This window comes from Cydia strobilella, chromosome 20 (assembly GCF_947568885.1).
Source record: "Cydia strobilella chromosome 20, ilCydStro3.1, whole genome shotgun sequence".
NCBI lineage: Eukaryota > Metazoa > Arthropoda > Insecta > Lepidoptera > Tortricidae > Cydia > Cydia strobilella.
The window spans coordinates 1,847,273-1,875,271 of record NC_086060.1 but is presented as its reverse complement, the minus strand read 5'-3'; the positions used below and the strand labels follow the sequence as shown (position 1 = coordinate 1,875,271).

The 27,999-nt window shown below is 34.8% G+C and overlaps 3 protein-coding genes across 9 annotated transcripts in view; 1 reads left to right on the top strand and 2 right to left on the bottom strand.

Annotated features, from left to right (window-relative positions):
* The window catches only part of LOC134750765 (uncharacterized), a 30,356-nt gene extending 22,453 nt beyond the window's left edge, over positions 1 to 7,903 (top strand). Inside the window, exon 13 of the mRNA XM_063686007.1 lies at positions 49 to 7,903. Coding sequence (XP_063542077.1) covers positions 49 to 365 — 317 coding nt within the window. The 3' untranslated portion in view covers positions 366 to 7,903. The remainder of the gene's footprint in view (positions 1 to 48) is intronic.
* Positions 7,904 to 11,763: 3,860 nt separating this feature from the next.
* On the bottom strand, positions 11,764 to 19,091 carry LOC134750541 (protein Star). Of its 2 annotated transcripts, none has more exons than XM_063685739.1 (7): positions 18,833 to 19,091; positions 16,683 to 16,878; positions 15,028 to 15,212; positions 13,843 to 14,025; positions 12,903 to 12,943; positions 12,202 to 12,328; positions 11,764 to 11,951 (listed from the first exon to the last, which is right to left on the bottom strand). In XM_063685739.1, the coding sequence occupies exons 1-7, from the start codon at positions 18,842 to 18,844 to the stop codon at positions 11,829 to 11,831; spliced, it is 867 nt and encodes a 288-aa protein (XP_063541809.1). In that variant the 5' UTR covers positions 18,845 to 19,091; the 3' UTR covers positions 11,764 to 11,828. The 2 variants fall into 2 exon arrangements, with proteins under 2 accessions (XP_063541809.1, XP_063541810.1); XM_063685740.1 differs by lacking the exon at positions 18,833 to 19,091 and adding an exon at positions 18,552 to 18,708.
* Positions 19,092 to 21,570: 2,479 nt separating this feature from the next.
* Positions 21,571 to 27,999, bottom strand: part of LOC134750666 (protein Skeletor, isoforms B/C) — a 46,853-nt gene continuing 40,424 nt past the window's right edge. For 3 of the 6 annotated variants that reach the window (XM_063685892.1, XM_063685893.1, XM_063685896.1), the window contains 5 exons: positions 27,505 to 27,537; positions 26,557 to 26,680; positions 25,676 to 25,806; positions 24,892 to 25,055; positions 21,571 to 24,310 (listed from right to left, as the gene is read on the bottom strand). In XM_063685892.1, the coding sequence (XP_063541962.1) occupies positions 24,146 to 24,310; positions 24,892 to 25,055; positions 25,676 to 25,806; positions 26,557 to 26,680; positions 27,505 to 27,537 (617 nt within the window). In that variant the 3' untranslated portion in view covers positions 21,571 to 24,145. The remainder of the gene's footprint in view (positions 24,311 to 24,891; positions 25,056 to 25,675; positions 25,807 to 26,556; positions 26,681 to 27,504; positions 27,538 to 27,999) is intronic. The other 3 variants (XM_063685897.1, XM_063685894.1, XM_063685895.1) reach the window with 1 other exon arrangement.

Genomic DNA, 27,999 nt, shown 5'->3' with positions numbered 1-27,999 from the left:
ATAAATTGATTAAAAAAAACAGCCTATTTATCAAAATCTCCTAAACAGGTATCCAACCAACGCCCGTCGACTTCCTGCAACCAACGGCAACTAACCAGGTTACCAAACCTGCGACCAAGCTCGGTGCAACCTGGGCCGACACCACCGGCGCCATCAACCTAGACTTAGACAACCTACTAGCCCCTAGGTCACCTAAAGCGGGTCCTGCACCTACTATAAATCAGTTAAAGTCTAGCCCGAATAGCCCAGCTAAACAACCTAATATGATGCCAATGTCATTCCAATATCAACAGCCTATGAACATGAACTTAAATAATAATTTTGCTCCCAACAGGGCACAGTTTAATCAGAACCTTTTACAATGATATTGGTTAATGGCTGATCCATGCCAGAATGGTTAGGTTGAGGTTTTTGAGCAATGAAATTGTTTTTTGGGGAAAATGTGCTCAATTTTGTGCTTTTATAAATCTACTTAATTTAAAAAAAATCGTCATTTTCATTCCCAAACTATTGTAGTAATTATTTTTACTATCAAAAGGGAAGAAACTGTTTTTCCTTTATGGACATGTCCAATTTTTTCATTGCTCTAAAAAGTCTAAAATCCAAATAATTTAATATTAGAAATTGAAGTTGGGTTTTGGAATGTTGAAGTTTTCTACGGTTTAGATATTAATGATGCAACAATAGTACGCAGGGTCAACCGAGACATACTGCAAAATATGCCAAAATAGAGTTAATAAACCAATCAGGTCTCTAACTATAACTGAGATGTATGAGTACATAAACGAAAAAAGCTATTCAAAGAAGTTCAGATCATCCTCATGCTTGCGTCTCGAAGGGACGGCCCGGCGCGACCTAAATTTCACATAAAATCATAGGTGATTTGCATCAATAACTTTCTTTACACATAAGCACACAACGCCTATAAAATTTGCCTGCAAAAATCACCTGGACTTTTAAATAATTGTATTTTGTTTCTGTTTGCTGATCCTATATCGCGTCAGTAGGAAGCGAGGGGTGATGTAAGAATGTGCCGTTGCATTTTCAGATTACAGATGTTACTATTTGATTCATGTCAGTCGTCGGTCAAATCTGAAATTAGATACTACTTACCCTTTTATACAAGGTGCGGCTTCACCGCGGATTTGCGAATGCTGCGATATGATTGGCAAAAATATGCGCGAAGATAAAAATGCATCGTTGTTATTAAAGTAGTATTGTACATATAGTTCGGCAGTGGTGCATATCAGCCTTTATCAGAGGATATTATGTATGCATGTACATAAGATTGCGATGTGCAATATGTAAGGATCTTAAGTTTTCCTTTTTTGGTTAAGAAATGTTTATGTAAATTAGTCTTCGGCCGGATTTGACCAAACTGAGATAACTTTGTCTAAGGTTGGTCAAATTGATAGGTATTAGTCAAAAAACTACATGTTTTTCTATATCTATAGTGAAATATGTAATTGTTTGATTGAGCCAATAGACCGCGAGCAAGGCGCAAATTTCGTCAGTCATCGCCTCCCAGGCGAAAACTCGTAGAGCGGTTAACAGCTATGTATGATGAACCCTCGTGAACGTCAGCTGCCGCTCCGTTGGTGGGTTGAGGAATGGCAGCGATCGAAACGCGAAACACGGTCTTTCCACCGCGATACAACCGGCTGACGATTTGTTTTATTAACAATAGCATCTAAACTATCGTCTGACAAAGTATCAAACGGGAGGCGATGACGACGATGACTGAAAAGAATTTTCTTTTTTACATGTTCATGTGACCAGCTGACTGTCTTTCCACAGCGATACAATCGTTATTATGTTATTAATGTTGACTTTTGTGTAAAAAAATGACTGTATAATTGCTTCAAACGCTATATATATACGCTGTACTGTACATTCCTTGTAATGTCCTTAATACTAAGAATTCCTTTATAAAACATTTTCATTTAATTCATTTCATTTCATAAATCACGTTTTATTTTAACCTGATGTGTCTTGATAATTATTTAATCGGTTTTAAGTCGTTTTCATGATAGAAGTAGGACAAAAACGTGGCACTGTGTAGATAACGCCTAAAGTGCTCTCAATGTGCTAAATATCACCATTGATCGAAAGCTTGCAAAGGTAATTCTTGTATTTCGATGCATGTTAGTTTATAATAGCGTATACTGTAAGTACTGCCATATTACACGATGTAATTACAAGATAAATCATGTGTAATAACTGTAAATTTTTACATCAAGCAAATACATAGAACATTATTTCTATGTGGGAATATTTGAAGCATGACTTTAAAGGAATAGTTTCACATTTACCTAACGTAATAACCGAAAACGGTCGACCTAGGTCTTTTCAATCTGTATGTCCGTTACCTCTTCACGCTTAAATCGCTAAACCGATTTAGTTGAAATTTGGTATACAGATGGTTTGTCCCGGGGATGGACATAGGATACTTTTTATCCCAGAACTCGCCCCTCAAGGGGGTGAAAAATTGTATGGGGTATCAATAACCGCTGAACCGATTTAGATGAAACTTGGTATGGGGATAGTTTGAGCTGTGGGGAAGGATATAGAATAATTTTTATCCCCGAAATCATCCCTTAAGGATTGTAAATAATGGGATGGAAATTTATAGAGTGGACCAATTTGGGGGTGAAAAAGGATGGATCTAAAAGCAGATTTGTTTAAAAATTAAGGTACCTACCCAAATTACTAATTCCATTTCTAAGTTACATAAACCAAAGAGGTTTACAATAGTGGCATACTGGCAAAAGTTGTATGAATATTTAAAGTGAATAAATAAATTCAAAAAAAAAAAAAAAGTCGCGGGCAAAAGCTAGTATGTCATATTTTTTTCGATTGAAATTTGATGAAAATTTTTTGTTGCGTCGTTTTAACTAATAAATTTGCTATTTTATCCATTTTATCTCCACCACGATCAATGGATCATGTATGAATACTAAGTCGAATTATGGATACCTTTACCATCGCGTCATTAGATAGACAAATACAATATGGACATAATCGGAAAGCTCAATATAAAAAAAAACGTAAACGTTGAGATAATGATTTTATTAAATATAAAAACCGTTTTTATGATATAGCGAAGTTAATGTTTTAGATGGTTGTAACCTTTGAATATTATTAGTACCAATAGGTGCCCAAATTATCATTGGCTGGTTTAAGCTTATATTGCATATTCAGAAGTAATAAGTTGACTTCATATTACTTAAATCAGTTGGGGCATTTGCGTTTTCTTGAATATATTGCTCTATAAGAAAATATAAGCCATTTTCAACCAAAAGGGTACTTATTGTCGCTTGTCAGTAAGGCGCTATTTCCATATAGCTTCAATTAGAAATCAACCTTATCAACAAGCGACAATGTGGTACCTTTAGGTTGAAAACGTCACATATTTCTTGCTATGGAAGGATAATTGCATAAAGTCAGAAAGGGTTGAAGTCAAAACAAATACTTACATCTTACATAATTAAAAATTCGCATTCGCCCTAAACTGAAAAAGGTAGTCGCCATCAGATATATCGGAGCGGCCAAGGTGCTCACAAATATCTGAACACGACTATTGTCGAGGCGGCAGAGTGCGTGTTTACTTATTGTTTAGATGATCAATGGTGACTTTGCTGTCAACGACAGTTTGATTATCGACCTAGAAACGTAAGTGAAGCCGCGTTTTCTTTGTGTTCCCATCAAACATTTGTGACGTTTTCAATCAATAGGTACCACATTGTCGCTTAACATAAGTACGAAATTAGATTGTATCTTTATACGAATAACCTGTCAGAGCGTCCTTATGGCAAGCGGCAATGGTACCTTTTGATTGAAAACGACACCTTTTTGTTTTATGCAAATGTTTTCGCTTCCCATTCACTATTGATGCAAGTGTTGCCATATATGAACGGATGATTGCTCGCTCAGAACTGTTCAGAACAGTAGGTACCTAAGTGAAAACGCCACTTCAGATGACTAGTTCATGCGACTTCATGGATAAAAGAACGACTAATTTAAGACGAAAGTGGAGGAGCCGCGCGAAATCGCCTTTTCATACAAACGTAGTCTTCATTTTCCTCTCTGGACATTTTCGAAAATATGTGTCGTTTTCAAGCAAAAGGTACCACATTGTCGCTTGCCATAAGGACGCTCTGACAGGTTTTTCGTATAAAGATACAAGCAATTTTCGTCCTCATGGTAAGCGACAATGTGGTACCTTTTGATTGAAAACGTCACATATGTTGACTCAATTTGTTGTATACCAACCACAGCTATGCCCCTATTAAGTTTGATTTTTTTTTAATTTTTAATTATAATACAAGTTAGGAGCATTTAAAATTTTGTATAAAATCTGTTTTTCGCTCCTAATTTTTACAATAATCTAAAAAAGTCAAACGTACGGCCATAGCTATGTTAAATATACATAAAATTATTTAAAAATATTTTCCATAATGTCAATATCCAGAGAGGAAAATGGGGCCTACGTTTGTATGGAGAATCGACCGTCCCCTTTCCTCTTATTATTATTCCGTAAATATTTAAAGCACGGCAATTTGCAGCAATTGCTCAGTTTTATTTGGTTTTATCAGCTTATGCTCCAAATTCTGGTAAGTTTGCTAAATCCGGTATGAAGTTAAAAAATAAAATTAGTCAAGAAGTACCTTTAAAGCAGGTTCGACTAGTTTGGTGTTACGATAGAATATTTTTTATACCAGCTTCTGATAATAATCTTAGTAGTGTCAAAACTTAGCGGTAAGTAAAATAAGTGTTGTTGCGTATTCTTGGCGGTATAAATAAATTTAGGCTATCAAGATCTAACTTTTGGGCTTAAAAAAAGCTCTGAAATTATGTGCCTAGGAATACCTGTTCTAAGGTTGGTTATTCGGTTCTACAGATACAGACTGGAGCGTTATAAATTCTCCCGAAAGTTAGGTTAAAATTAGTCTGAATTAATTTTTCACTAATGATACCGTTTTATCGTGTTAAGGAAATGTAAATTATAAAATGGTAAACGAATGATGTGAAATGTATACTGCATGTACTTATTTAGGTAGATTTTAGAGTTTTGAATGATTCACGGTTAGTTTCACTAGACTTATATTGACCGGGATATAGACCGTGATTACCTTTTGTCACCCGCTATCCCGCTATCTTCAGTCACCCGTGAACATGATGCATGTAACTGCGTCGAAATATCGGGAGCTCACAAATAATACAAAAGGTAATCACGGTCTATATCCCGGTCAATATAAGTCTAGGTAGATTTTGTTTATATTTTTTATGCGAAATGTATTATTTAGCCATCCACTTTTCAAATGTTTTCTGCGTCACTTGTTAGGGTGGCTTTAAATCGTATAGTTTCTTAATCATTAGATATTATGTATTATGTTAAAAATTCCACTTGTCTACAAAATTCTGCAAATTATGCATTTAATTTCATTCCGAATGTACCTAGTATTTTTGGTAGAACTGAGTTGTGCATTAGGCAGCTATAATATTGTAATAGTCCCAATTATGTTTTGTATTTAACCAGATAAAACATTTAGCTGAGTAGGTACTTTAATTTTTAGCAGTTGATTAATAACGAGTTAGATTTACAAAAACCTTTCAACATTTTAAAATGGTTTTGACTGTAAAAGTCTCGGTCAAAACTGGTTTTAAATGCTCAAAGACTAAAGCGCTTTACACATCTTATACTTTATTCATAATCCTAAAACCGCGTTTAGAAAGTCACTACAGTAACTATATTTTTTTAGGATGCCAGTTAAGACGACTGAAATAAGGTGTGCGAAGCGTTTAAGCTGGCTTGAATGCATAAATCGTATTCCCACGTCATCACTTGTTATTATTTAGGTACGACATATTTCCTATATAGGTATTTATAGGACTAGTTCACTTACTCATTATTATTTACAACGACGGGACTTAATCGCGTAAAATAGTTTTAAAATAATAATAGTTTATTGCGGGTAGTTCGAAAAACTCGCGCGCCTAGAAGATGTTGATGTCAACTTTAGCCAGTCTTCTCCGAGACCACGGGGACAACGCCGTCCTCGAAACGTCGGAGGTAAATTTAAAACTATTTTACGCGATTAAATCCCGTCGTTGTAAATAATAATGAGTAAAAATCGTGAAAGTTTAAATCAGTGTAGTTCACTTACTTCTGCAAAGTTCTTTATAATTCTGAAAAAAAAAAATAACAACCGTAGAAAGAGTAAGGGTCGCATAAAAAAAATCACCATTGGGACCAATGCTCAAAATTGCTAGATAAAATATATTTTCCTGGAACGTAGTAATTCTCCACTCTTACTTCAGTGGTTATGAACCAATCATATACTCGTATAATCCTGCAATACCCTGGTAACCATGTAAACTAAAATCCTCCTCAAAACAGTCCCCGAACATGTAGTCTATTTTATATGGATAATACGCCTCACAAAAAAAGTGGCTCAGTTATTCAGCCAATGAGGTACATTTTGTTTCTATGGAATTATATCATTGGCCGAAACACGAGTACGCGATTTTTTGTTACGTCTTTAATATCCATATGGAGTAGATTTTTTTATAGTTTTGCAGTTATATGACGTGCTTTTGTAATTCCTGGTGCATACTTCGTTTTTACAATAATTTTGTCGTGTACTACTTATTTAAAATATAACTAATCATTCAACTGAAATGAAGCCTGTTTGGCCTGATCTTTCAAATGCCAGATAAGGTATTGTTAGATTATATACATTTCACGGAAGCTATTGAATTTACTAAAATTATAAATTACGCGGAACAAATGTTCATACATTTAAATATCAATGGATTGAAAAACAAACCCTTAGAGATTTGAATTTAGTTTAAGTATCATGTAGTCATTGAACTATTATTACTAAAGTATAGAACCGGCACAGAGAACCAGTATTTTGCGCCATGACTTGGTGTCGTTTTGGCATCAACCATAGAAGCGGAGCGTGAATCTCGCGACCTAAACGCGTAAGCGCCATGAATTTTTACAGCGCTTACGACGTTTTGGTCGCGTGGTACAGTCGCCATCAGATATATAGGAGCGGCCGAGGTGCTCAAAAATATCTGAACACGCCTCTAACGTCTTGACAATAGAGGCGTGTTCAGATATTTGTGAGCACCTTGGCCGCTCCTATATATCTGATGGCGACTGTACAGGTTGTGATTGCGACAATTTCATTGTTTGGTATGTCGTCTCTATAGTCTATAGTAATATTAACTCAATGTGTAGAGTGTATATAATTTCTATAGTTCTTCCACTTATTTCAAATGAAATGGATATTTAAAAGCAATAATTACAATTAAATTTTATTTCTAGTTGATTATTATAAATATTTTATTTTTAGTTTAGTTTTCAATGTTACGCAGTTACTGTAACACGCTTAATGATATAGTTTTCTAAATAAAACAATGTTGAACTAACTTTGTGACTTAACTTAAAATTATTTGAATTGAATATACACTGTCATATTGGCTATGTGCAGTGACTGGTGGGTAGTAAAATTCATCACAGCGGACGCTGTGGCTTAAATGCCCAACATATACAATACACAACAACGCCCGACCGTATCATGCACATAGCCAATAAAATTGCATTTCTGTTACTTTTTTTGCAACCGTCTAAAAATTATTTTGAGTTAGGTCACTTTTCTATAAATATTATTGGGTTTTCTATATCATTAATCGTGGACACTTGGACAGTATTCGCACAAAATATCAAGTGTATGTTTTAATGGAGTATATTAAAAGTGGTTATCATAAAAGTAACGAATTTTTAGAGTAACTAACATCACATGTTGGTTTGACCGGTGGGTCGGAATTGGCGTTTATTGTAAATTTGAGGACAATTATATTAAATATACATGAATAAATAATATAATACCCATACTTGTTTTTTATTTTTCCAAATTACTTAGTCCAATAGGTAGAGGCCTCATCATTATATCAGCCAGAGGACTTCCACTGCATAGGCCTCCCCCAAAGAGAGGCCTCATATGGGTCGAAACAGGCGGAATGCATTCTAGCTACAACTAGTTAATAGGTATGGGCACAGTGTAAAAAGTATACAGTGGACCGATGCCTTTGACGTGTACCGAGCTAATAACAATGGCGAATGTATGCAGCTCGGGTGCGCGCGGTACACCCATCGCACCCCGCACGATTGCCCGTCTAGACGGCTTCGTCAAATGACTGTATTGTTTTATAGACTGGTATGGGATGGGGGTAGGGCCTATAGTCAGTTTCTTTTTAGATTAGAAATTTTATAACCTCAAAAGTAGTAACTTTTTTTCTCCAAAATTAAATCTGAGTAACTGTACTGAATTATAGTGTCGAATACTATTAATGTACCGCAGTATAAGGTATCATAGGAACCCTAGCATTTCGGAAAAAAGTTAATTACCAATTTTGATATTAGAAATAAAATTCTCTTAAAAAACGGTGTAGCCAAGATGAGAATCGTTTGCACCGTAGCGAAGGTCTGTATCATCTATCACTTTTCCAATTTTCCATATCTACTCGTATAAGTGCGACAGAAAGACATTAGCGATAAGCCGGGCCCGCACAGAGCGAGCATACGCGCGAGGCAATTTCCTCGCGCACAAAACGGCCAGTGTAGACGTGCCTCGGCCGTGGCGGCGCGCGCGAGGCACGTCTACACTGGCCGTTTTGTGCGCGAGGAAATTGCCTCGCGCGTATGCTCGCTCTGTGCGGACCCTCTATTCGTTCGCTACATCAATAACATTAGTAGGTACCTAGGGGAGCGCAATAAAAGATAATTTCATTAAAGCCATTTATTTGAGAAAAATTGAGCGCATAAAACTAAGCCTAACACAAAATCTTAAAATTATCTATTGAACTAAAATTATAATTTAATCGTTAAAACCGTTCATTGTCATCGTGATCACTTAATCGTTATTATGAGTTCATTAATTAATTATATCATTAAAAATCATTAAATCCACTTAAATATTGTAAAAAAATATTGATCATTGATATAGAAAATCTTGGTAATTTTGAACACATTTTTTATACTATGTTATACGTTTAGTATTATTCTTGTTAATAATTCTTAGGTCTTGTGGAAGTATGATAGTTTTATTATTTATTTATGATATTTGGTTCTAAAATTTTCAGTGAGAATCCAAATTTACCAAGATTGACTGCTCAATATTAAAACAAAATATTCGATATTCAGTCTTTTAAATTAAATAATCGAGAGGAATCGGCATAATTGGAATGACACAATTTTTTAAATAATTAAAATAGCAACCACGGATTAAATAAAATAGAAATACTTAAAATAAAAGTGTGAATCAACTTTTTTTGTCATTCGCTGCCATGGTGTTTAACATAACCAAATATACATTTTGATGATAATTATAAGGCCGTTCCACAATGGGTCATTTACTTATCATAACAATATAAGTAGAACGTAGTATAACATTTATTATAACGAACTACGCTATTATTGTCTCCTGGCTAACGGGGCAGAATAACACAAAAAAAGTTGATCCACCCAAAAACACTGGGCATTCATTGTTGTATGATAATCACACAACCACCTTGGATGGAAATCAATACTGATCATTCATTACCTAACATCTACAGTAAAATTGCCTAAACCTATACTCTGATTTGTGATTTGGTTGCAAAAATCAACCATCAAAAATTTGTATTTTTACGGATGGTTGCGTAGATAGTTTTTTTATTTATGTATTAGAAACTAAATACTTTTTTAAAACAATAATCTTAACATAAATGAAAAACAACACCACTGTCACATAAGTGACTAATTTTGACATATGACAGAGTTTTTTGATCGAAATACACCCAGGGTATAGTTGATATAATTTTTACTGCGTATTGTCATTGACATTCACAATAAAATAATGCTAATGTATAAAAAACTCATCGAATCAGTTCGTGTCCTAAAATGCGTGTAAAAAATTTAATTGTGTACAAGTGCCAAAATTCCTAGCAAAGCCAATATTTTATTTATTCTTTTGCTAAAATGACATTATTATTAATTTTTTATTAGTAACACCGTGACAGACAGACACAACCTAACAATCATTATTGTCTCTCTTTACCGCCTTTATCGATAATATTTGAACGGAAAAGTTTCTCAATAAATGTTTACGACTTTCGCGTCAACTGAGTTCATTTTAAGCAGGGAATTCTCCTAAGTAGGTAACATTTTGTGACCCAGGGGACAAGATATTTCTTCCATTATGGAATATCACACAATATCACAATTAAAATATTGTAGTTGCTGGTTTATTTAATCTGCCACAAGAGTGATATATGAGCAGACTGATGGTGGATTGCGTTATCCACCTAATAAAATAAACGTCACCGATTGAAAGGAACAGACACTATCATTACCAGATTGTCATGTTCAAATGCTTATTATGTTAATTTGAAAACATTTCAACTATAAATATATTTAATTAGCATACTTTGGTGTCCCACTGCTAGGCAAAGGCCTCCCCCTCGTTTTCTCCACTCGACCCTGTCATCGGCACGGTACTTGGACGCATTCTACCCCAAATGGTGGGAAAATGCCGATGACATTTCAACTTTATCCGTTCAAATATTAAGGACACACAACGCAAATGCCAACATTAATGGCAATGCCAATTCTCTCTATTATATTTTCACCGTCCTCTTCCCATACTATTAATGGAGTTATAAAGATTTTCAATTGCTTATATATCGCCAGTTTGTTACGCGAGAAGCGGTCACGTGACGTCGTCCCCTTTCCTCCGCGATTATTTGAAATCTTATAACTCCATGATACTTTCCACGATTTAATTAATATATTTGTGCATTCAATAAAAGTGACAACATGTGATTATCGTAAATCAGTGTATCAATGAGCAACACAGCTGCCGGTTGTTTATGTTACACATAAGTGACCATTTTAGACTTTATTTTGTACATAAGGTCCACAAATGGTTACTTTACTGTGCCATACACGTTTTAACCAAATCTGTAGAACAGGTAGTTGAAACTGAGTCTTAATGTTTAATGATTAATATTACATTTGGAGCTTTTTAGCGTCTATAGTAAGGTGTATAACCCAACTAAGCTCATTTAAAAGTTATATAAAATTATTTGGACTTTGTAATTTTGACGTTTGTGTTTATTAAAAAATAGACTACCCATTAGAGGCAGTTAGAAATAAATCTTTCAAGCATCCCATGGTGTTTCACGCTAAAGCTTTAAGTCACAATTGGCCTTTGAAGCTAGGTACTGTTACAGATTTGATTAAAATGTATACAAACTATATTTGAATCCTAAGGCACTTGACAGAAAATGTTCCTTGTCTAGTTCATATGATTTGAGATGAATACCTATTTATTATTATTATTAAAGATCACAAAACATTGTTTTAACGTCGAATCGCATACAAATATTGAAGCAGAATTTTGTCTAATCTTTTCTGCTATTCCGCTCCGTAACCCAGGAGACAACTATGATATAGCTACATAAAGTTGTCATGTAAGGTACTGCAATGTTTCAAGTAGACGTAACATTTATTTAATGAGACATCACCAAACACAGAAACAAATCGTTACTACTTTGAAAATAACTTATCTTATTAGGTAAATCAAAAGAAAAATGTACGAACTGTGTATGGGATGCATACAGAGTTGTTGCGTTTCAACTTTGAGTAGCAATGTGAGATATGAGATTATTTCAAAGTACGAAGAAAATTGACATTTTGTCTAAAACCATCAATGATAGCTTTTTACCTTCGCTGTTAGTTTTTCCACATGTATGCGATTCGACAGTTACAAACTCACTCAGTGGTTGAGGGCGAACATGATGGAATCGGGGAAGGTGGCCGCCACGGTGTAGTTCTTGGTGAGAAGGAACTGCGCCGTCTGGTTCCGGGCGTCGGCGTCAGCAGAACGGTATTCAATCACCTGACAAAAATATGGTGCTGATTTAAGAGACCAAAGAAACCTTAAATGTTTCCAACGATGGTTCTAAAAATACGCAAAAATTGGGAATTTAAAATTATATGTGCGAAAATGATTCATTGTTTTTCTTCTTCTTCTGGCCTTATCCCATTTCTAATTGGGGTCGGCTCTCCTAATCCTCCTTCTCCAGAGATATCGTGTCTGGGTTGTCGCTGGATCTAAATAGTTGAACGGGACCTGATCAACAACCAACCTGCAGCTGCACCTTGTGGAAGGGCACGTGGTGGAGGTGCGCGGGCCCGCCCAGCAGCACGTAGTGCGCGCGCGTCGCCTCGGCCGCCAGCAGCACCGTGTACAGCGGCAGGCACAGCACGCGGGACCTGATGATGATCAACTATAATATACTAAACAGACAGGAAATACGGTCAACCTTGCCCCCCTTGTTGACGGCGATCTGGACCAATTTTTTTATCTGTAGGTTTTTTTTGTACTAAAATAGTAAGTTTTATTATGTTTGTTTATTTCTTTGCTTATATGATTGTAAAAAAAAAATATAAATCATTATGGCACACAAATTAAATGCAATTTACATCACATAATTTGTGCATTACAAATATTTTACTTAAGCTAGTTTACGCTAGTGACAGACTTCTATAAGCACAACTAAACAATTAAACATTTGACGAATTTGATTTGTTTTTGACGAAGCTTGTTGCAGAAATTATGATTTATATTAGTGTTAGACGTTAAAGTTAATGTAGAATAAGGTCAGGACGATGCTTGTGCGGATGACGTTTGTGTTTTGACGAAATATGTGGCGGATTAAACATTTTGTACCTTGTGATTATTTTAACAATACCTAAACATTTTTTAATTTTTTTCTAAAGTCACCCAGGAGACAATCATGGCTTCATAAGAATAAACTGTAAAAAAATTAATTATTTCATCGCTTACCTAAAGAAGGTATCGTGTTCATCCGATTCGTTGAAGGGAACCTGAAAAAAAAAGATGACTATAAATTAATTGCTGAAAAACATACCGCTGAATATATATCCCCCATAAAAATAGATATCTTGCAACAGCAACCCTCCAACTATAAAGAAAGAAAAAGAATATGCATAACAGCTCCAACAGCATCCTGACAATAACTGCGAGCAGGTTTGACTGTAAACCATTGTTGCAGGGCCCAGCATAATGAAAAGGCTATATATGACATAGATTATTAATAAATGTATTTATATAAATTGTGTGTAAATAATGGCTTGTAATAATTTGTAATATATAAAAAAAGAAATGAAAAAAGCAAAGAAAAAAAAATGTAAAAAAAACGCAGGTGTTATTTTTCTATCTAGATCATTAATTATAGCCGCCCAGTTCTAAGTGATCCCTTGGGGCCACTCTGACAACTAGACCACTCCAGCTACGCTCAGTCTGTTAAATACAGTAGAATTCGCTTATAATGACATCGAAGGGAAGTGACAAACATGTCATACTAAGCGGATGTCATATAAATATAAAGCATAGTTGATTAACTTCTTATTTATGTTAATTTTTCCAAATTACTCTCACATTCCTTTGCGAAAGATGAGTTTTATTAACCTTGTACCAATTATCAACTTTTACTGATAATCAAAACTTAAACAACATAAACGCCACGCACGCACCAAACGTCCTCGCAGGAAAAGACGTGGGGACGGCCACGAAAACCAGCGAATATGTCAGTATAACCGGACATAATTTCATAAAAATAGGATTTATAGGGTAAGCGATTTGTCACCATAAACAAAGTCATCTTATCACAAAGAATTTTATATAAAAACTTCGCACAGTAATTGCGTCATAGTAAGCGGTTGGTCAGTATAAGCGGAGTCATATTAAACGGATTCCACTGTACCTGTATAGGATGGTCGAGGGGGCTAAGACAGGCGTTCAGGGTCCTTGCAGATCCACCCAGCTCTAAATGATCCCTTGGGGCAGCCCGAACGGCCAGTCCGCTCCAACCCCTTTCAACCTCGAGGTACAGGGTGGTAGGGTCGCGGTGTCCACGGGGGAGGATTTCGACGAATGTGCCGTTGTACTGAAACATTATTTAATGCACAGAAATAAATATAACAATATTAAATCTGTGGTTTAATCATGGTTTAATGGAAAGGTGAGAATTATATTTATATCTACATAATTCCCTTTTTAGGGTTCCGTACCCAAAAGGTAATAAAAACGGGACCCTATTTATAACTAAGACTCCTCCGTCCGTCTGTCTGTTACCAGGCTGTATCTCATGAACCGTGATAGCTAGACAGTTTAAATTTTCACAGATGATGTATTTCTGTTGCTGCTATAACAACAAATACTAAAAAGTACGGAACCCTCGGTTGGCGAATCCGACTCGCAATTGTCCGGTTTTTTATGATATAATTCGTCGTCGAAAAACAAATTATGTATTACTACTACTACTACTTCTGTATTACTACTTGTACTATTGATTTCTTCAGGGTTGACTTTAGACAACCTTAAATGAAAAATCTTCGTTTTCAGGCAACCATTGACTCATAGATAAATACCTTAAAACTAGCATACAGGAGATATATTCTTAGTGACCCAGGGGACACATGTATAGAAAAGCCACCCAGAAGAGTGATCCATAACACAACAACATGGGGTCCCTTTTTTTCACATAAAGTTTTTAGTCATAATGTATTGTTTGTCATATTGTCATTAGTCCTAAAACTGAAACCGCTAACTTTTCAGGATTTTCGTAAGGTTATCCTATAGGTATAGGTTAGGTTTGTTTTATGGCAATCTTAAAAAGTTACGAGTTCTAAACCAAACAAATTATGACTAACGAAAATGCAGACAAACAATACATTATGAATTAAAACTTTTTGGCGAACAATAGAGACCCATAAGACATATATTCAAGGGTGAACCAAAAGACAAGTTTTAAAAAGTGACCCAAGAGACAAAAAAGAGTAGGCATCTTAGAATCTTCTCGGGGCAGAGGTGTAGGGTTAGAGCCGGCGTAGCTTTATTTGACGTGACGAATAATAAACTATCTTTAACTTTATCTTAAGGTACTTACCACCTCTCCAAGCAGCTGATCTATAAGTTTGGCCTGGTCCGTGTAGACGGGCGCCGGCGTCTCCTTGTTGGGGCGCGGCCCGAGGTGCCACTGGCGCACGTAGGCGACCAAGTAGTCGGACTCTTGAGGGATCTTTAGCTCGTAGTCGCGACTCATGTTCAGGCGGAACTGCTGGGCTCCTCTGGCTGCAAACAGTGTTTTTTTTTTTATAAATAGGTTTTTAATAGGTCTAGGTATACATAAAGGCAAACCAAAGAGAATTAAGAAGACATAGAGTGCCCACTCTATACATCGGTTTTGTTACCAAAAAGACTATTATTTTCGTAGTCTACATCTAGCGTGAAGTAGCGGAACTATCAGTACTGCTACTTGGCACTAGCAAAACCGGAGTCAGCACTTTGTCTTCTTAATTCTCTTTGGGCAAACGGATAATTAAAGTACCTGATAAGACTAGATTCTCGTTAGTAAAAATTAAGTAGATACCAACAATTAGTCTGTCACTAAATGTAGATATCACAAAAAAATCGATATTATGAAGAATGCGGACTTTGCTATACTTCTATCTGTTCTTCTTCAGCTTCGCAACGAGAAGAAAAGTGGTAACTTGTTCAAAAATTAAGTTAAATTAAAATATTTAACATAATCAAAGATGATGCTGGGCAAAAAGTAAAAAAATCCTGAACATTACACGATTGAAAACAAAAACGCTATTGAGAATCCTGCTCAGACTGTAGATAAGTTTTTGGCAAAACTTGAATTTTTGGTACAAGCTTTTATCGCTGACTGTATTCTTCTTTCCAAAGGTTAGTAATACTCATCGAGACAATTCTTACAACCACAAACACAATTTGCGTTGTTTTATCACAGTCTCCATTGCCACCTCCTGACTCCATCTTCAGATCAGCTCCATGTCACATTACATTGTCACCCGATTTACATATGTATACAAAATGGTGTACTACCTTCCGCCAAATTTAACTTGGCAACCAACTTTTCGCCAAAGTTTCATTTGGCAAACCAATCGTTGGCATAACCTTACTTTGCAACCATTTCATAAATTTCATTTCCCAACCCCATACTTGCGAAATGAAAATGACGTACCAGGTTGGGTTAGGTTAGTTTTAGGTTAGGTTTAATTTCGCCCAATTAAAAATATGGGATAAATAGTTTGGGAACTGAAAGTTTGTCAAGTAATTTTCGCCGAAACATCAGTAAGCCATACAAAATTTCAGCTTAATCGGGCAGGGTCAATTTTAGCTTCCATGATTTGACCCACACTAACTAACAAACATACTAAAAAAATCACGTTTCTGTCTGTTTCTAGTATCTGTCTTTAGTATTTGTTGTTATAGCGGCAGCAGAAATACATCATCTGTGAAAATTTCAACTGCCTAGCTATCACGGTCCATGAGATACAGCCTGGTGACAGACGGACAGACAGACAGATAGCGAAGTCTTAGTAATAGGGTCCCGTTTTTACCCTTTGGATATGGAACCCTAAAAATAACTAATTCATGAATTAATCATCTCATTCGAGTATTAGTTTCTATGGTAGTATAGTTTAGAGTAAGAGTAATTTTTGTTGTGATGTAATAATGAATATGAATAATAAACAATCATTTAATAAACAACTGTATTATTCAAGAAAACCTTACCAAAAGTGTCCATATAAGTGAGCAGCATGGTCATAACTGTCACAAACGTCAGCAAGAATAGCATAGCTGGCAACAGCTGCCTATATAAATCCTGCGGCGGGGTTTTCGTGAAAGACGGCATGCAGAAGCAGGGCTTCCGCTCTGGCTTGGGTTGGGCGGGCTCCGCTGGCTCGGGCAGGGGGTTTTCTGGTATCTTCTGTAAATAGAAATTTAAAAATATAAGCCAGAGCTAATATGGGTCTAATTTTCTTCACAAGCCATCGTAAAACACTTCACTCCACTGGTTAAAAATTAGGGGAGCCTTTGGGTATAGAGATTGACTGATGTTGTGAATCTTGCGAGCAATATTGGATATTATGACCATGACCACTGTCAAGTGTGACGCCAATAAACGGGATACCGCCGTTTAGCCAAAATATTTTTCGCCAAATTTCACTTCCCAACAAACTTATGGCATCAGTTTGATTTCCCAAATGAAATTTTAGCAAGTTTTTTACTTCGCAACCATTTCATTTCCCAACCCCATATTGCGAAATGAAAATGACGTACTAGGTTGGGTTAGGTTAAGTTGGATTATGAAAATTTTCGAAATGAAATTTTGCCAAATGATAATTTGCGTAAAATAGTTTGGGAAGTAATACTTTGGGAAACGATTTTTGGCAATACATTAGTAAACCCCAGTAAACTTATAGTGATTGAATTGTCTGGATGGATAAAGTCAATGTGGGGAGGATAATAATAGTGTTGAGAAGACTGTCATAATAATATTAATAAACTAGTGACCTGCCCCGGCTTCGCATGGGTTACACAAAACCTTAACAAATTATACACCTCAAGAATCACTCTATTGATAGGTGAAAACCGCATGAAAAATTTTGTTCTCATGCTCCCTGCCCCCCTTGGCGACGCCCTTGACTGTGGCGGGGTAAGACTTGTCATAGGGCAAGAACTCTCGTATTTGTATATCCTTTCATCTGTGGGCAACCCGAATTGGGCATCAGTTTTTGCACAATTTTAAATTCAAATTTTTGAACTTCAAGGTCACTATTTAAATAAAATATCTTTGACAAGTCAGAGATGGCAGGATAAATATATTGCTCAGATAGGAAGGGCTTCACTTGCCTATGCCATGCCGATCTTTTGTAAGATGAGTTTGTTTCAAGAGTTTAAGTGACAAAAGAGCTTGTAGGTAGATGGTTTTTAGGGTTCCGTACCCAAAGGGTAAAAACGGGACCCTATTACTCAGACTCCGCTGTCCATCTGTCACCAGGCTGTATCTCATGAACCGTGATAGCTAGACAGTTTAAATTTTCACAGATGATGTCTTTCTGATGCCTTTTTAGTATTTGTGGGTATATACCCACAAATACTAAAAAGTATGGAACCCTCTGTGTGCGAGTCCGGCTGTAACCGAGATGTTTCCTTATATATGGTCTTCCCTGCATTGACCTTAAGTAAATCTAGTTTTACATATGTGTTGTTTCAAGCAAAAGGTACCACATTGTTATTTGCCATAAGGACGCTCTGACAGGTTATTCGTATAAAGATACTAGCAAATTTCGTCCTTATGGTAAGCGACAATGTGGTACCTTTTGCTTGAAAACGTCACGTATAAACATGCTATATCATTCGTGTCCGCGAATGTGTTGAGAATTATCCCTTCAAGTGGCAGATACATTAGATTGGTTGGAATTTGAATTTTCTGTCAATTACATAAATTCCAAATAGTTATGAATATTATGGCCTAATATAGTTAAACACAACCAAAGATAGATATAACTCCTATTATATCCTCTTTGACACAACTCATAGAATAAAATCACTACTAGATTCATAATAATCTAAATCATTTTACTTATGGCACTTAACCTGATACATGGCTTCTCATGATTTCATAATAGCATGTCACAAATTGGATTTAGAACGTCAAGACTATATATATTTATACCATTTATTGAATTATTTATTCAGAGAAACACTTACAATTTCATTACGAACCAAAATAATTAAGATTTAACATGACAGAAGCAGGTGTTAATTTTTTTTTCAATTTGAAGTGAGAACCCGTGGTAACTTTTTAGGCAGGTGCTTAAAAATTACACGAAAGAGGTTTTATTAAAAACGAATCCATAAAATACAGTTTTACTTACTTTTTCTGCCATGGTAGAGCTTGTGTATTTCCGTGTGTAGTAAAAAAACAGAGCAGGTGCAGTGCAACTGTTTGCTGCAGTTTCACTCGCTTTCAAATTACAACACAGTAAGCTTCACTACCGTAAAAGATTTTTGAATGCATTGGGCTAATATTAATAAAAACAAAAACACATTTTGAAGTTTAAAATAAGAAAAGTCGAACTAAAGAAAAGAAACATGAGTCAGTGACCGCAATGTTTCACACGCGCGACGCGTAACAAATTTTCTACTATTTGGTAGATTTTGGGTTGTCATATACAGTGTGGGAAAAAATTATGGGCCCGAGGGAAAGTGCCTTAAAAGCTTAAGTTAGCTCATTTTACTTAGACAGAATAAGTCATATTAGTAACAGTATAGGCTATTTGACTAATTTTTGAAAATGGTTTTAATTGATTGTTTATGACTTAATAATTACACTACATTGATATTTCCGTGAAATTTCCTGTATTAAATATAAAAAAACAATGTTAAAGTTTATTCATTTTGAACGCGCCTTAAACGCTGTTTTTGCAAAGGGGCTAATCACGTGACACGTGTGACGTCACACGCGAGTAAACTCAGTCAATGACCTTAGTAAATCTTATGGTTTATGTGCATTGAATTGATTATTTCACTGTAAAATGGTGTATAGTGCCGCAATGTTCAAGTACGACTATAAAAAATCAAGATAAATTGTTTGTTTCCGTTCCAACGAATCCCAAAAAAAGAAAAATGTGGTTAAAACTAGCACGAAGAGACCCAAAGAGCATTTTAGCGCATACAAATGTTTTTATGTGTGAAGACCACTTCGATGTAAGTAATATTTAACTGTAAATAAATATGGTAGTTAAAGCAGCGGATTTTGTTGTATTTAACGAAACAAGATCTAGGTATTTAATGTATTACTACATAACCTCATAACATAGCTCTTTCAGCATTAGTAGGTAGTTAGTAGCATACTTTTTCTTTCAAACTAAAGTGCAGTATGGAGATACTATTCTCGTCATCGTATTCTATATATATAGGTATATCGTCGTCGTATTCGTATTATCGAAATCGAAATGTTCGTAAATAAACAATTTCTACGTATACTCACACAGATGTTTTTACATTTCTAAGTTCCGCAGCATAGTAATCCGGATTATCTTTAAAGAAAAGTGCAACCATTAATGCGTCTATGTCTGGTAGGTTGCCGCTATCAGCTTTCACATATTTCGGCTCCATTTTGAGATTCTTATGAATATTGTGCTACTAGATATATGGATAAATCGGAATATATCAGAAAACTGTGGAACAATAACTAAAATTAACTAAATACAAATAAAACAGTTAAAACACTCAAGGCAATCAAGAATGATTACCCGCGTGTGACGTCATCCGAGCGTTGACCAATCACAGAGCGTTCACGTCCCTGATGAAATTTCAAAAAATATTAAATTTTCTTTCGTTTATTTTCCAAAAACTAAACATAATTTACATTCAAATATAGTGAAATATACTTTATTAGTTTATTATCTTTCAGGATGACAGCAATTCGTTATATATTTTTAATGTTGTCAAATACCCTATTACCGTACAGAAAGGACACTTCTTAAAGACCCGAAGTATGATATGACAGCGATTCAGGGTCGAATCATGCTATCCCTTTCTAACGTATGGCACTATCCCTTTCGGATATTTAGGGTTGCCAAAATTCAAGTCATTATTTTATCTGTGGTCGCGTGCACGCAAAGGGACGTCAAGTTGTGCCAACCCTAATAATTGCTCGGAGCAATGCTGAGCCGAACGGAGCTAAGTTTGCCCGAAAAGAGGAGTGTCCCACCACTGTCGGAGCTGAGTTAGCCCGAAAGGAGGAGTGTCCCACCACTGACGGAGCTGAGTTTGCCCGAAAGAAGGAGTGTCTCCCCACTGCCTTAGATTTAATTATTGCAAAGGGAGAATAAGAACTCTCTTATAGTTTAGGAAAAGGTGTTTAATGTCAAAGTTATCATAAATTACACAAGTAACAGCAATGATTAGCCAAACAGTATTGTTCACTTTACTTAGGATAAATATGTACAGTTATCAAAATCAGCAAATATAGTCTGTCAAGCCATTTCCGTCAGTATAAAAAAACGGCAAATTTAAAAAATGTAGGCGCGAAGAGTAATCGTCCCATAGAAAATTTTAATTTCGCGCCTTCTGCTACTGACAAACTTGTTTGACCGGCTATAGCTGCAATTTTTTTAATGAAAACTAGACTCAGGGGCTAATTTAAATTTTCGCTGTTACATTATAAGCTTCATCCATACTATTTTATTATAACTTAACTGTCATTTGTTTTACATGTTAAAAAAAATAACAATTTATAAAAACGTGTAAATCAAAACTACGTAAGTATAATATTATTGTTTACCTTCTTTAAACTATCAGTTAAACAAAACCACTGAGCCAGTTCTTTTTAAAACATTAATAGCTATTGCTACTTACCAGCAATAGCTATTAATGTTTTAAAAAGAACTGGCTCAGTGGTTTTGTTTAACTTTGTACGTTTCTGTGATGGAATAATGAGATTATTATTGTTCAATCTTTTTAACATTGCGGCACAATAATCAAGGATAGCGTCCATTTAAAAATAATTGTGAATTATTTTTGGAAGGGGCTCGAAAAAATAATGTCCATTTATTTAATGCCATAATAAAAAACTAGCGTTTAAAAAGTATAAATATATCTAGTTCACAGAATAAAAAGTCTTTTACTGTTTAGTATCACTTATTTTGTAGGTTCATTATAAACACAGATTTTCCTTTTATTATTGACAAGGTTGATTTGTTTATTGATTCATTATACAAGATCATTGTAATTTCTTTTATGAGTATCGTCTCCAAATGGAATAGTAAAAAATCACGAACCTCTGGCAAGCAGTAAAACCATGTAAATGTATATGATTTATAATTCTAAAAATACTAAGTAAATCAATAAACTACATTTTCATTTATATTTTCCACGGTTTTCTATCGATGGTGTTAGTTGCTGTTCTTTACTAAGGTCAAGCATATATCTAGACAAATTAGAATAACTTTGAGATAAATACCAAAACTAAGCACCGTTTTGCTGTTAGTAACTTTAAATATACCTTACTTCTGCGACAGAGGCACAAACACTTCACAATATAAAGCACAGGCCTTTGACATTAATTGAAAACTTTTATATTTGTTATTTTTAGTTACAAATTTAATTAACTACTTACTATAAAAAATCTTATATTTAACAGAAATTTGTGCTCCAACATCTACGACTACGAAGTGTAAAATGATTTAAAATTACTTTCTAGTATTTATTGTCTATATATTCCCTTACGATATCGTTACGCTGCGTCTTACGTAAGCGAACCACTCGCGATCGCGAAGCGAAGCGGCGCGGCGCAGAGCGGCGGGCCCATGGCGTTCGCAATCACTACGAGATCGCCCACGTAAGACACTTCTATAGGTATCAAAGGTTTGATTCACCCCGCGTCGCATCGCCTCGCTTCGCCTACGTAGTACGCTGCGTTATGCATATCTAATAGGTAAAAGTTTATATATAAAACCATTTCTCTAAAATAGTATCCTTAAACACACAACGTAAATTACAAATTTATAATAGAGATATTATTATTCAGACGATTTCAAATTTATTGTCAGAGTAACATTCAGTACATTATAATTTATTACATATAAAATAATTCAAGGCTATATAATAATAATTAATAGGTACCTCTTAGGTCAAAACAATCCTCATCTTGGTAACTTGAAAATGTTCTATAGCTAACCTAGGTTGACTTAATTCAAATTATGATTATTTTGGACGACCTAATAATGATGTACTATTTGTAGAAAACTTCTTATCGTGGTCAGAGGCCATCCAGGTAAAATAAGTTTTACTAAGCAACAATCTATTTATACTAATTTGAAATTTAAAGTATGATAGGCAATCGTAAAATATTTTAGAAATAATTTACATAAATACTAAATTTAACAATTCATTTTATTGTCTCTTATTTTGTTCTTTTCACAGCAAATACATCTTCCAAACATCACTCGTAATTATAAAAATCTGTACGACAACAATTGATTTACTAATTACAGTTCCAGGATGAAAGCCTAATGGTTTAACACCATGCTGTATATATTATAAAGATTGTTATTCTTAATCAATTTAGAAGACGAACTTTATTGTCAGACATATGTCATAATTACTCTATTTTAGACATACACTTCACTCTAATAATTTAAAAGGGGTTATATGTATTATACATCACTATACTTAATTTATTGTTTTGTAAAATCATTTTTGATACAGGAAAATTATATACTATATTTTACTGATTATGTCTGCAGCTGAAAATTTTACCTAATCTTTCGATTTCGTACAGTTTTACACATTTAATGATATTAATTTAATAATTTAGTTAGTGACTTTCAAAAGTCAATTTAGTTTATTCTAACTGCGTTCTTGTAAATGTTAATTCTCGTCTCAGTAAGTTTTTTTTCATGAATGATCAATTTCTTTTGATATCTATATAAAATATATAATATATATTGCGTAAAACACGAACGCTGCACTTACATATAAAAGTATTATATTATGTAGTAATTGGTTTAGATTCCATTTATTGTCACATAAGTATATTTCATACTAACAATAGTAGACTTAACAATAATAAAAGTATAGTTGTTATACAAAATGTTTAAAAATCTATTTATATTGTCAAGCACGAGGCATGCACCTAAAATAATCTTAACAACTACTTATTTTAAATACATTTAGACGATTTTTATTGTCGAAGTTTCTATTGTGACGCTTTTTTACTTACATCATTAAAATGTAATTATCGTCAAGCCGTAAGCTTTTTCAATTCCGTAAAATTTAATACACAAATGTATAATCATTACTTCTATGATATTCATTTATTAGTATTACAATAGTAAACTATTGATTTTCATCTATATTTTGAAGCTAAATCGTAAAGATAAATGCACAAAATGCAATTTATAGAATGTACTTGATATGAAATTGATTTAACTCTGATTGACATTATTTACCCAATTTAAAAAAAACTCCTGTACATAAATTCGTGCGAGCTCTGTTACTTCTTATATTATAATAATATCCCAACAATATATCACAATCTCCACGACGTATATGAAACAGCAAATCTCGTTCATTTAGTTTTAATTTGTAAATTCCAAAGTTTACAATTTGAGATAATCATGTTAATATCTGCCGCTTCATACACTTTTTTTAACAGAGCTCGCTATTTAAGCAATGCAATCTTATCTTGATGCAATATTGTAAAAGGATGTTAAAATGACAATCAATGCCGTAACCGTTGGTAGGTATACAGCTGCTGAGTTAGCTCTTTGATCTCCTGGAAGTGGTATTGGTTGCCCTGGATCTAGTACGTGAATCTTCCAACCCAGGTTATTGTGTGTGTAGCACTAGAACAAAAAAGTAGTTTTGGAATTAGGATAGTAAAACTTTCTTGTCAATGAGGATAATCGCGCAAAGCTTAACGCAGATGGCGCTGCAGTCGCTTAAAAACCAAACCTGTCATTAGATATGACATGGTTCTAAGAACAATAAACAATGGATGAAACACTTATGTCACTTTTGGTTCCAATTGGAACCAGTATAATCTGTGGGTTTTTAACTAGGTACATTCTAGATAGCAAGATGGTGACGTCATTGGTTTAGAAACTAAACAACCTCCGTTCACAAAGTTAAAACTTACGGTATACAAAAATAATTTATTGAAATAAACTGTTCAAACAAGTTAGTGTTAAATCTATGGGTAAGAAAAAAAGGTAGCTAAAGCCCCTCTTGGATGTGTGTGAACTGTTCGAATAGACGTTCCATTTTATAGCGCTGGTTAGGTTAGGTGAATAAAATTAAAGCTCTGTCGTTACTCTTTATCAAGGCTTAAGAAATTGCACCGTCAGCTTATACGAAAAAATGCGATTACTAGTGTTACTTATGTCTCTAGTCTAAGGAAAAACGTTGCTTAAATATCCGTACTTACCTGATAATACACCAGATCAGGCGTTTCTTCGGCTACTGTCCAATTGAGTATTCCTGGCTCGCCTTCATTACACTCTAGCTGTAGAGTCTTCATATAGGACTCGAACGTGTCAGAGACGGCCGATTGGTCCGTTGTCTTGTGTATCCATTCGCAATAGCGGCCAACTGAAATGAAAAACATCATTTAAAAATACAGACACGTCAAAATTTCTTAGCTCAGCAAACGTGGCTAACTATATCTCTTTATTTACGTTTGCTAAAATAAATAGAGATTTATGCAATTAATATACACTCAGGCTAGAACTAAATTTGGCTGGCTAAACTAAATAGTCAATTTATAGTACAAAATTAATTACTATCGGAACTTAATAACAAAATTTCCTCAATAGTAATTATTTAGTAAGAGTAAGATCTGCAAAAGCTTAAAATATGTTAATCATGCGTAATGTTCACAACAAATTCGTATATATCATGTAGATGGCGCTGTATGGTTCCGTACATTATGCGGTAACTCTGGTTGTTAAAAAAAAGTTAACGTTTGACAATCCAGCGGCCACAATACATATATACCATATACCTGAACCTGTATGTGCCATATTTGTGTTTTGTACAATAAAGAGTATAAAGGTTGGAAAAAATTAATGGGCCCTGGAGGGAAAGTGCCTTAGAACCTTAAGTTAGCTCATTTACATACAATACATACGATGTAGTACAGCGCCATCTATTTCAGTTATCAAACTTTTTTTTCTTAGACTTGTCAATCAATAACTCTTATCTAAACTCACTAGCAGTTGGGTACGCGTAGCCTTCGTTGTCGCGCGCCACTCCTGCAAACACGCGCTGCTTGTTCTGGTCTTCTGGCTTTTTCTGCCCGTAACCGCCTTCGGATGAGTCGCTGATGTAGAACGGGTGGAATCTAGAATAAATAAAATTATAAATAAAGTATTAGGCCTCAACTTTTTGGCATGACTATTGTACGAGTAGCAATAGTCTAGTACTAGTTTTAAAAATGTAATTAAATGTACAAACATTGTATATAAACAGAATATATATTTGTACACGACAAAACTAACGTGTATAAGGGTTTATGAAAGTTTTAACTTTCATATAGTTGGTCAAACCAAATTATCAGTAAATAAGAACAAATAAAACTATACTCATCCTTTTCTTTTGGGTGCTAGTACTAGTGTAAGACAAAGATAGTATGATTCTCTTTGTCTATATTTGAAATGAGACAGTCCTTTGACAAACTATAAATCCTTAAACACTCCATAAACTTACCATGCCGTAATCTACCATGATTTAAAAATCATGGTAGGTTTCTTAAAGCGAATGTGGTATCATTATTTCCTTTGTCAAAGCAAATGTCAAAACTGATGCTGCTGGTATGGAAAGATGGTAACTTCAAAATTAAAGATTTCTTGTATGTACATACATACTTATATTTTTTATATAATAATTTTAATTTTTTTAACAGCGGACTGTTGGAAAGTAACCCAATTTCTCATTTAAATTAATTTCACGGATTTATTTTTAATGAAATACTGTTTCCATACATTTTATACAGATTTTGGACGAATTTAGTGTTTAGGTACCAAAATATTTTAATGCGTGTTTTTCAGCAACCAAAGTAAAGAGGGATTAACAGTATATAAGTGACACATACTTAGCAGGGTTGGTCTGATCCTCGCCGCCCTCAACAATGAAGGTGTACATTTTGCCACGCTCCACATACAGCTCCGGAATCAGCTGGTCGTTGATGTACCACGCGATGCCCCAAGATGGATGCCCTGGTAGAGAGATAAGTAGGAATTAATATTGGACATTTTTAAAGTACAGTACATTGTGTATTAAGGGCAGTATACAAGAATTTACGAACGAGTGTGGCTGTGGATTGAAGACCTTCGGCGAGGCGGAGTCGGAGGCGATTAACACGAGTACGGAATTCCTGTACCGCCCATGGCACACACAATGTTTTTCATCACACTTGTGAGCAAAAAACGGGAATGAAATAAAACTTCGTACGTGCATTACAGCCCTAGGTCGAAATTTAGGATTTACGGACCGCATCGCCTAGCAAGTGTGATGATAATAGCATTTTCTCCAAATATACTCGAAATTTTATTAGGGCCAATTTTTCCGGTAGGTATCAAGATACTCTATTTTATTAGGTACTATTACATGGGTTTTGATGTAAACATTTATAAAAAGTCGTTATTGAATTAGTGCATACTCAAAATTATTAATGAATAATGATTGTCTGCAATTAAGATCAATAAATGATTTATATTTTCATTATATAAAAAGTCAAATGATTGAGATTAAGTCATAGTGAGTGGTAATGATTGAGTTGAGTCGAGTGCTTTAGTCATGGTAAAGCTTTAGGCATGGTAATGTTGTTTAAATTAAAAAATTTAGTATTTGTTGTTATAGCGGCAATAGAAATACATCATTTGTGAAAATTTCAACTGTCTAGCTATCACGGTTGATGAGACAGATAGACAGACAGACAGACGGACGAACAGCGGAGTCTTAGTAATAGGGTTTTACCCTTTGGGTAAGGAACCCTAAAAATAACGTATAATAGGAGGATAAAAGGGGTTAATATAGTTACCATACGGTAAAAATCCTTTACTTATGTCATTGTCTGCATGTAAAACAAGAAAATACGAATTAATCAATTTATATCAACTCTACGGTTACTTAGAGAACCCAACACTGCAATTTAAATATATGTGGCGTTCCATACCTAAAGGCTTCTTATGCTTCATTTGTATAAGGGCCCTTTTCTGATGGAAAGCCACGTATATTATTTCCAACTCTTATACAATACCATTTTTCAACTAAGGTTCTCTTGTAGATACTGATATACCTAATTACCTACTTGGTCTAGTGATAGTGACAAAAAATGAGGATGAAATGATATATCAGTTTAGATAAAGTCACTAGCAAGTGCTCTTCACCATTCGTAGACTTAATTTCATTGATCTGGTTTACGAAGCATTCAGATTAAAAAAAACTTATATTTTGAACATACATGCTAATATATTTTTTCGCTTTGGTATACGCTTACATCACTATTTAAGTGGGAGTGAGATGCACCGGGAGT

Bases quoted from the DNA above. Each gene is read 5' to 3' on its own strand.
- LOC134750541 (XM_063685739.1), bottom strand. The intron at 15,213-16,682 runs GTAAGGTTTTCT...CACTGTTTGCAG, and splicing joins CACTTATATGGACACTTTTG to CCAGAGGAGCCCAGCAGTTC. The intron at 12,944-13,842 runs GTACAGTGGAAT...TTTTTTTTTCAG, and splicing joins CCCTCGACCATCCTATACAG to GTTCCCTTCAACGAATCGGA.